This window comes from Pseudonaja textilis, chromosome 3 (genome assembly GCF_049901715.1).
Source record: "Pseudonaja textilis isolate UNSWEBS1 chromosome 3, rPseTex1.2, whole genome shotgun sequence".
Classification (NCBI taxonomy): Eukaryota; Metazoa; Chordata; class Lepidosauria; order Squamata; family Elapidae; genus Pseudonaja; species Pseudonaja textilis.
Genome location: NC_141992.1, coordinates 183494724 through 183505330, shown reverse-complemented (window position 1 = coordinate 183505330; position 10607 = coordinate 183494724). Strand labels below are relative to the sequence as shown.

At 36.4% G+C, this 10607-nt stretch overlaps 1 protein-coding gene across 1 annotated transcript; it reads right to left on the bottom strand.

The window, feature by feature from the left end:
* Positions 1-638: 638 nt before the first annotated feature.
* On the bottom strand, positions 639-3310 carry AARD (alanine and arginine rich domain containing protein). The gene is made up of 2 exons (XM_026703693.2): positions 2987-3310; positions 639-1125 (listed from the first exon to the last, which is right to left on the bottom strand). The coding sequence occupies exons 1-2, from the start codon at positions 3206-3208 to the stop codon at positions 985-987; spliced, it is 363 nt and encodes a 120-aa protein (XP_026559478.1). The 5' UTR covers positions 3209-3310; the 3' UTR covers positions 639-984.
* Positions 3311-10607: the final 7297 nt, after the last annotated feature.

Genomic DNA, 10607 nt, shown 5'->3' with positions numbered 1-10607 from the left:
TTTAAGTTTCTGGGTATTACCCTAAAAAAGGACCTGACCTGGGGTGCCCACATTGCAGCCTTGGTCAAAAGGGCCCAGCAGAGATTATACTACCTGGGACTTTTCAGAAAATAACTGAATAAAAAACTGCTGGTGATCTACCGCTGCACCATAGAGAGCATTTTAACATACTGCACCTCTGTATGTTTTGCCAATTGCACAGTGGCAGATAGGAAAGCACTCCAGAGGGTTAATGTCATTGCCCAGAAGATCATTGGTTGCCCTCTCCCTTCTTTTGGAAAAGCTTTATAGCTCCCGCTGCCTTAAGAACGTTCAGAACATTCTCAAAGATCCATATAATCATGGGCACCCTTTTTTTGAACTATTACCATCTGGCAGATGGTACAGAATAATAAAAACAAGGACAAATAGGCTGAAAAACAGCTTCTATCCCAGGGCAGTAGCTCTTTTGAATTTTGCTGTATGATGCAGTGTTGGTGTGGGGTCAGGGGTTTCCGGTTCAATGTGTAAAGGGTGAAGGATGTTTGTTTGTGTTTATTTTCATAGTCAGGGTCATGATGTGCACTGAAGATGGTGTTTGATTTCATTGTACGAGGTGACAATAAAATAATCTAAACTAAATTTATTTACTGCAAATAAGTCAAATGATATTGTTGCTATTATTTTTAACAGCTTTCTAAGTTATCCTCCCATCTTTCCTAAGATCAAATTTGGGATGGCTCTTTAGGCCACTCTAAAAGCAGTGACCACATTTGAAAGATGATGCAAACACTTCATTTTTCTTTCAGCTGAAACTCCTGGGGAGACATCAAATTCTTTTGAATACATCATTCCCCCAACTGAGTTAAGCAGAAATCTTATTAATCCTCAATGAACATTTTGTTATGAGACTGAACTTAAATATGCAATCCAATCTTCATTTTTTTTTCTGAATTAGTAAAAGGATGCATTTTGGAGTCTAGATTTGGTCTCCTAAACAGTTTATTAGTCTGGATTTCCAAAGAAGCTTAGGTCTTTTGATTCTAGAGCTGCTGACATATCAATTTCATTTCTCAGCCTCTGAATTTCCATATTTAAATCCAGCAGAGTTTTGGCAAGTTTCCGGTTCTGGAACTTCATCTCAAGCTACAAAGAAACAAAAGACAGTAACTGCTTTCAACAGATGATCACCATCCAGAACAGCTTAATTAGAAGCAGAAATCAGCCTTGCTTCTGTTTCTGGTCAAAATTTAGTCCTGAAACATTTGTAAGCAAACTTATATCAAAGAACATTCAGGCAAGCACAGAATGTATTTTTCACACAGCACTATAAACCAGAATAAATTGTTTCAGATTCCACATGTAAGGGGAGGGCTTCGCAATGCTTTATAGCCCTCTCTAAGTTTACAGAATCAGCATATTGCCCCCAACAATCTGGGTCCTCATTTTATCGACCTGGGAAGGATGGAAGGCTGCTGGGTCAACCTTGAGCCAATGAGAATCGAACTACAGAACTGCAGGCAGCCAGCAAGCAGCAGAAATAGCCCGCAGTATTGCATTCTAACCACTGTGCCCTGGATAACATTGCAGAACGCTCTGGTGAGGGCTAGTTTGCCTCCTATGGTGCACTTTAGATAGCGCGCAAGCGTGAACAGAATGGATTGGCAATTATTGGCAGCCAAGCAACTACTTTGTATTAATACTGTACTCTCCTGGCTAATGTAACACTGCCGTATGCTAAGTAAATAATAATACTTATGCATCTCAAGTGGTTCTGATCCAGATTTTGAGCACCTTTGATTTCAAAGGTGGCTGAGAACCATTGGTGACCAGCTAACAAAATGGTGAAATAATTGATGATTATAGAACTGTCTTTGCTTCATTCATGGAACTCTAGCATACTACCCAGAATATTTTGGAACCAAACCAGTCTCTGAGAACAAAGAATGAAACACAAGAAAAATAAGGCATAATTTGGCATTTTAAAAGACATTTGAAAGTGCTTTGATTCAAGCGTGAGTAAAAGATTAAACTGGTTGTTTGGAAACTGGGTGATATTTCAAGTAGAAGTAAAAACATGGTCTGTCAAGGAGCTAGGTAAGATAAAAAAAACTTGGCAATATCTAGATGTGTTTTAACAATGATGCCAATTAGTTGGTAAACACACCACTGCTTCTCTAGCATTGTCTTTGTTGTATTTTTAAAAAAATGGCATCAGAAGAATGTATAGATTTTTCCCAAACCAGAGATCATTCTGAGGAGTTATAATTGCAATTTATATTTTGACTTGATAACACAGCAGGAAGAAATACCATTATCAATCTTGTTTCAGACACCTGAATATGACCATAATAATATAATCTCAAAATGATTTCAGTTTAATACGCCAACTTAGAACCCAAACAGGGAACCGTACACTGCTACAAAGTCAAACCTGGGTGAAACTTAATTGTCTTCCCCACATAACTCATGTACTTTTTAATCACAGCAGCTTCTTCTGTGCATCACATCAATATATTTCTTTCATGATTTGACTCCACTTCTCTCTGAATGATTTTTTTTCCAGTGGATCAGACAGCTCTAAGAGATCCTGTTTCTAACCACCCAAGATTCTTTGTGTCCCTCTTCCCTCGTTATATTTTTCTTGTTTTGTTAGGTTTTTGGGGTGGGTGGGGTGGGGGAAGTGAATTGACAAGCATGGATGCTGATAATGATATAAAGGCTTCATATCATCATCATCATCATCATCATCATCATGGATAAGGCAGCAAGGAGAAGAGCAAGTAACTTCATCCTTTGGCCAAAAAGGGTTATTGTTTCATCGCTGGTGTTAATTTTCTTTCCCCATCCTTTAGTTACAACAGAAGGAGGGACCATACGATTTGTACAATGCTTAGAAAAGGTTCAGAAGTTTGTAAGAACAAAACAAGTATAATGGACAACTTAGGGCTACAGTTCACCCCCTTCATATTCCCAAAGGAGGGTGTCTCTTGCCCATATCACTTACCAATTCTATGCGAAGCCAGGCTATGCCCTTCTCCATGTGGCCCCAGTGTAGATGCTGAGTGGGCACAGCTCTTCTGCCACGGCCCGTATCTTCAACAGGTCTAGACAACACAGGAGTAATTGCTACCCCTGTCATCTGCCCTTGGAAAGCTTGGAGCAGCCTCTGTTTTATGTCCTCCAGCAAAAAGCTGGAGAACATATCTTCATTCTCTTCTGGCTTCATTGAGCAAGGGTGGGATGGAAAGAAGTGGTGTGGCGCAGCCAAGCTTCAAGAGATCTCTGCCAGCCTCTCTCCCACACTCTCCCTTGTGCTTATTGTTTCCTAGCCTTGAGCCGCTCTGGCTCTTATGTACAGAAAGCCCATCCTCTTCTCCCCTCCCCTTCTTGTATATCATTCCAAAGAAAGTGGGAGAGAAGTGGGGGGTAGACTGGGGTAAAGAGCAAAATGTCTCCCTCTGGGAATCAATCTCTCTTCTTTCTTTCTTTCTTTCTCTCTCCCTCCCCACCTCTTTCATTCATGCTGCATTGGAAGGAAAGAAACAATCTAGGCCTTTCATTCCTGCAGTGCAATGATACAATTTATTCTTCTTGGATGGATTAGTCTCATTTCCATCTTGCATTTCAGCCAGCTCATCTGCATACTTTACCATAACTGTAGTCATAACACAGCAAGGTAATTCTCAGATCAAACCTGCTCAAACCCAAGGAAAAATCCATACACCAGTAAATACAAAATTAGTTTGCCCAAATCTAATTTTCAACAGTTTGGTCTTTGAACACCCAGAGAAAATGGAAAATTCTGAGTTCTGAGACCTAGACATTCAAGTTTCCTTAGAGTGAAATATTTCCATCGAAGTTCATCTGTAAACCATGTGTTCTTAATTTCCAAAACAATGTCATTCATAATTAAAACTATTGTATATATATCGACACTTTTGTGGTAGCGATCCTGTCTTTGGCAAGTTAGAAATCACATCAATTTAGAAGCATGCTCGGCATTTAGATACCACAAATCTGGGTGCAGAATACTTTATGCCACAAAGTCAATGGGGCTTTGAAGTCTGGATCTAATTTGACATCCCTTCCCTTAATCCAGATTCATGCACATATATGTATCTGTATCAAGCCAATTTGATTGGGTGATTAAGCATACTTGGTTTTTAAAGAAAGTGAATTGGAGAAAAAAACGTACATTTTTGAACTGTCTCCTATTTGCAAAAACAAGTAAACAAGACTATATGCATGCCCTGTCTCCTCCATGTTTTAAAATAGACCAAATTGTAATACCCCCCCACCAACGTCCTGCAGTTTACAACTTAGAAGACCATAAAATAAAACTGTAGGAACTGGTCATACTCTTTGCCTATTTTCAAGGGCACCCACAGATAAACTGGAATTAATGTAAAAGCTGATAAGCACACAAGCTCAATTATTATGCAACCAACCAAGGCTGAGAATGAAAGGTCAAACCTTACAAGACAAGGATGCAAGATTTTTTATTGTGGAAATGACCTGAAGATAATGTATCAGACTTTAAATTGGAAGAAAAGAAGGGAACAAATTGTAGCAGCTCTTCAGAAAATCTTTATTAAGGTGGGGTGGGTTCTTTTTTCTTCTTTCAGCTGGTGGTGGGTTTATCTTGCTTTTGCTGTGCGTGAGAGGGAAAAGGAAGTCAGAAACTTGTGTAACGTTTCTACTGAATGGCTCTTTTTTTTTAAAAAAAAAGGCTAGACAAAGTGAAGATTGAATCACACCTATCTCTCCACCCAGAATCTTTCAGCTCTACTGGATTATAATGTCCATCATTTGCCATGATAGGTATTGTATTCCAACAATATTTTAAGGGCCCCTGGTTGACCAAGGCTGGATTTGTATTTATTTTGAAATATCTTTTTTATAAATTTTATTTGTACATTTTTCTTTAACATAAATTAAAGATTAACATTAATAAACTGTGTATTGTCTGGGTCAATTTACTTGCACATATCAATAACAGTAACAATATTTACTTGTATACGGTGGTATTCTTCTAACTTCTAATTTCTACCTTCATTGTCTAAACATTTTTAAAACAAATCCCATGTTAAAAATATTCTGTATCTTCTTTATCCTTTATCTTTAAGGTTAATATTTAATGTGAAATATTGAGTTGGCCTTATGCGAAGCTTTTCATATATTCAGTTTTTCTAGGACTCTGGACTTCATTTTTGTTATCTGCTATGGCGTGTCAAAAGATCTGTGTAAAGGGTTCCGCATGATCGTTTACAGAAGATTCATTTAGCTCCAGCCTATCAGTTACATATCGCAAGAAAATAAAAAATCTACAGAGTTTATAAAGCTTTTGGTTGTGTTAAGAGATAAATTTAAAAATAGTTGGTATAATTTCAAAAGATGGAAGTGTTAAGTGAGAAGTTAGGGAAGAATACTGACTTTTTATGATTTTGCTTTGGATGTACCTGATTGCACCAAACATGGCACAAACATCCCCGGGCAAATATTTCTTTCTGCCCTGAGATTCACATCACTTAATATCCAGACTGATGGTTGAGAGGTGTTTAAATCATCTTTAGTTGTACCAGTATCATAAGAATATGTTCAGCCTTATTCTGACACCATCCAGCATAAGTACAAACAGGTTGTCAAGGACCTAGAATTTGATTGCATTCATCCGTGCCAGTGATGGGATTCAATTTTTTTACTACTGGTTCTGTGGGCGTGGCTTGGTGGGCATGGCAGGAAAAGGATACTGTAGAATCCCCATTCCCTCCCCACTCCTGGGAGAAGGATACTGCAAAATCCCCATTTCCTCCCCACCTCACTAACCTGCTTTCCAGCTCCGTTCTCCTGTGCAGGGCAACCACAGAAGACCCAGCCAATCAGCTGGGACTCGAGAGACAGAGAATAGATGGGGGTGGGGCTAGTCAGAGGTGAGATTTGCCAGTTCTCCAAACTACTCAAAATTTCTGCTACTGGTTCTCCAGAACTGGTCAGAACCTGCTGAATAGCACCTCTGATTGGTGCCACTGTACCTTGGAAAAGTGCTAGCCAAGTGGGGATTCCCATGGGACTATGGAGCCTGTTAAATGGTTGCACTGTGTATACATTTTGATTGCACCACTCTATATGTTTTGTTATTGTAGTTTTTTTAAATTTTAGAATCAGAATCAGAAGAGCTGAAAAGATCTAGTTACAGCTCCCTCCTCAAGCAGGATATCCTATAGCATTTCAGACAAGTGACTGTCCAGTCTCTTCTTCAAAACCTCCAGTGATGATCCACCCATAATGTCTGAAGGCAAGCTGTTCCAGTGGTTAATTGTCCTCACTGTTTGGAAGTTTCCAGGTTGCTTCTCTCCTTGATTACTTTCCGCCCATTATTTCTTTTTTTAAAATATTTTTTTTAATTTTTAAAACAAACATAGACAAACAAAACATAAAAACATCAAGCCATCTTCCATATATATACATACAGTGTGCCGGATGGTTTACAAATTGTTTTGTGCTTCCATTTCGTAGTCTTCAATTACAACCACATTGTATATAATCTTGTATTTTCAATCAAATATTAAATACATTAATAACATTATTAATCAATCATTTGACTATACTTTTATTCATTCATGCTTTACGAAAAAATCATATTTACTTAATTTGTTTCATAACAGTTCATATTATCATCCCAAATCTATCCTAGAATCATTTTGTAAATATAATAAGAAAAAAATACATCTTTATATATTTAGTATTTTCTAAAAGTATACATATTTCATTACTATATTTTATTGTCTAACCATTGACAGAATAGACCCCAAATTTTATAAAATTGTTTATCCTCTTGTTCTCTAATTTCAAATGTCAATCTACTCATTTCAGCACATTCCAATATTTTCTTAATGATTTCCTCCTGTGATGGTGTTTTCTCATTTTTCCAGTTTTTAGCAAATACAATCCTAGCTGCTGTTAATACATTTACAATCAGGTATTTCAAGTCTTTACTATATATTTCAAGTAAAATTCCCAATAAAAATATCTCTGGTTTCAAATCTATATGTTTTTTTTTGTCATTTTTTCCAACCACGTGTGGATTTTAGTATTTTTTAGCATCTGCACAAGTCCATCACATATGGTAATATGAGCCAGGTATCTGATGACATTTCCAACATTTTTCGGATTTATTCTTGAACATTCTTGCTATTCTTGTCAGGGGAAAATGCCACCTGTAAAACATCTTATACAAATTTTCTTTATATGCTGTTGACATTGTCATTTTTTAATTTTGAGACCACAATTTTGGCCATTTCTCAAGATCAATCCCATATCCAAAATTCTTCCCCCAAGCAATCGTAGTTTCTTTAACTTGTTCTTCTTCTAGTTTAATTTCCAATAAATATCCATACAATTTTTTAATCACCTTTTCATCAGTACCTGTCAAAATCTTATCTAAATCTGTCAATTTATCATAGAAACTTTGTTTTAGAATCTTTATCATACCTTGAATGTATTTGCGCATATGAAAACCAATTCATCTTTATACCTTGTTCCTCTAGCTTTTGTATAGATTTAAGTTCACCCCTTCCATTCAATATTTCACCATATCTAACTATTCTTTTTATCTATTATAGGATAAGAAAATGCTTCAATAGTTGATAGCCATACTGAAATTTTCAAATAACATTGTCTTTTAATCTTCTCCGTTTAACCACAGAGACTCCCGTATGTCTTCTAAAGTACCCGTTTTAGTTCCTTTATACCATGAAAAAGCATGCCATCCCAACAACAGATCATGTCCTTCTAATGTCAACAATCTAGTATTTCTTAGTGTTATCCATTCCTTAACCCACATCAAATTTATAGCTTGATAATACAACTCCCAATTAGGCAAACCAAATCCTCCTCTTGTTCTAGCATCTTACAAGTTTTAACTTTATTCTCGCTTTCTTACCTTGCCATATATATTTCAACACAATTTTATTTAAATCTTCAAAGTAGTCTTTTCCAAGCCTAATTGGAATTGTTTGAAACAAATATAAAATTCTGGGTAATATATTCATCTTGATTGTTGATATTCTTCCTATTAATGACAGTTGTAAATTTTTCCATTTCTCCAAATCTAGCACTATCTGCTGTTTAAGTTTGATATAATTGTTCTCTTTTAGTGTACTGCATCTTGCTGTCAAGTATATCCCCAAGTACTTGATCTTATTCGTGACCTGAATTTTCAATAGGTCTGCCAGTTCTTCCTTTTGTCTTGATAGCATATTCTTTGTCAAGATCGCCCATTATTTCTTGTCTTGCCCTCTGGAAAATAAATTGACCTACTCCTCTTTGTGCCAGCCTCTCAAATATTGGAATACCGCTAGCATGTCCCCCACAATCCTTTTTTTCTCTAGGCTAGCCAAACCTAAAACCTGCAACTGTTCTTCATGTTTTAATTTCCAGGCCTTTAATCATCATAGTTGCTCTTTTTTCCATTTGTTTCCCAAAGTCTTAACATCTTTTTTGTAATGTGGTGATCAAAACTGGATGCAGTATTCCAGGAGAGATCTTACTAATACTTCACGTGATTTTAAATTGGTTTCATGCTTCTATTTTGTGATTATTTGTTTCTGTTCTAATTGTGTATGCCACCGAGAGTTATAAATTTTATGTGTGTGCCCAATAGCTAAGTTGCAAGAAGTCCTGGGATCTCAGAACCAGTGTGGAGTACTATCAAGGTTGGGGATGTTGTGGCGATTGTGTGGAAGATGTGGAAGGGGTGCTGCAGAACAAGCATGCTAAGGAGTACAAGATCCCTGAGAGAAAAAGCAGCAGGCATGGTTTGCAATCTTCCCTGGTGGCTTCTGCATTGACTTGACATATAGGAAGCCACCAGGAAAGGTTGCAAATGACAATCACATGACCCTGGGATGCTATAACTGTGAACTGGTTGCCAAATGCTTGGATCACAATCACATGACCATGGGGTTATTGTTACAGCCAGAACTTTGAGGACTGATAAGTAGCATTTGTTCAGAGCAATGTCAACAGTTACTGAATGAGTGGTTATTAACCAAGGACTACCTGTGTGTGTGAACACACACAAAAATATGTCCACATCCCTGGCTAGAATAGCTCTAACAATACCACAAACATTTTTATACATTCCTTCATAAACACATGGAACCAACAATGGTAAATCACATTAAATATTCCCTTTAAACTCCCCTATGCTCTACTTTGTACATATATTACATTTAGCAAACTTACACTCAAAGAAACATTCTATAACTAAAGTTGAATCATTATTCAAATCTATGTTGCTCCATCATTCCACCAACCATCCTTTATTCATTTTATTAGCATAATTGCAGCATTTGTTAGCATTCTACCAGGCAATAAATTTTGTTCCAAGCACTCTTCCATATTCTCATTTCTTATCCCCACATTTTATACATCAAATTTAGAGGCAAGCTATTTTAGAATCTGTTCCTGGTGTTCCAAATGTTACCATGGAAATTGTGATCATAATCATACTGTTTTTGTTTCTTGTTGTAATGTATAAATTTTCATTAAGGTCAGATTTATTTGTTTTGGATCCCATGTCCTTAGACAATGGCTAGCAAAGCAAAAATATGAAAATTAATTGTAATCTATTGTTAGATGTATTCTCATTAGGATGTTGAGTGCTTATGGATATTAGTTCATTAAAGATTTGCAATGAATCAGAAAATTCATCTGTTGGCATTGAAAATGCTTATGAAATTAAGTTTGGTACTGAAATTAATTGGGAGCTATGAATGAAGAGATATTAATAAGCTAAATCTGAGTTTCATTTTCTACAATAGATATCAGCAATGTTACACTATGGATATATTTTCATCTTATTAGATTAGCAAAGGACTGTGAGACCCAGGATAAATCTCTCCAAAGTTAAACAATATGGGCTGCAGCTGAGAAAACTCTTTAAAATTCTAAATCGCTGCTTTTGATTGTAGAGTGGAATTGTATTAAATGTCTCAACTGCAATCCACATTATTTAATTGGTACAGCATAATTGTACAACTGGTTATTCATTGTATATTTCCTAGATTATACACAATACTATTATATATTAATACTATGATCATTTTATAAATTCCATTTTACTAAGAAATTTTACAGTAATAAAGCTGAGTAATAACTAAGAATGCTTCATCTTACGGGTCTCAAATATCTTTAAATATTTTTGTTGCAATGGATACCAGTTTTATTGTGCTGGATGCATCTAAATAACTGTCATAAGATCTTTTGTGTTTTTGAACAGTTAGCCTTGGAAGCAACTACAGAAGGAAACTTACATCATACACAGGGGGTTTAGCAAGTTAGTGTCTGCATGTGTGTAACACATTACACCCAATATCAGCCTAAATTAAAACAGGTGAGCCAGTCCAAATACCGGCAACTTCCTCCTGACTAAAATGGACATTTTTTAAAATGAAAGTACTTTTCTGATTACCTATTTAATTAAGGGCAAATGTAAGCATCTGCATTCTCTCCATTCAACATTAATATCCCGCCCCCACTTGTCAGATGTACTGCAGTCCCAAGTAATCTCCATTGCAGTAAGTTTATGGAACTGCTTTTTCCAAAAGGCAACTGGACTTTTT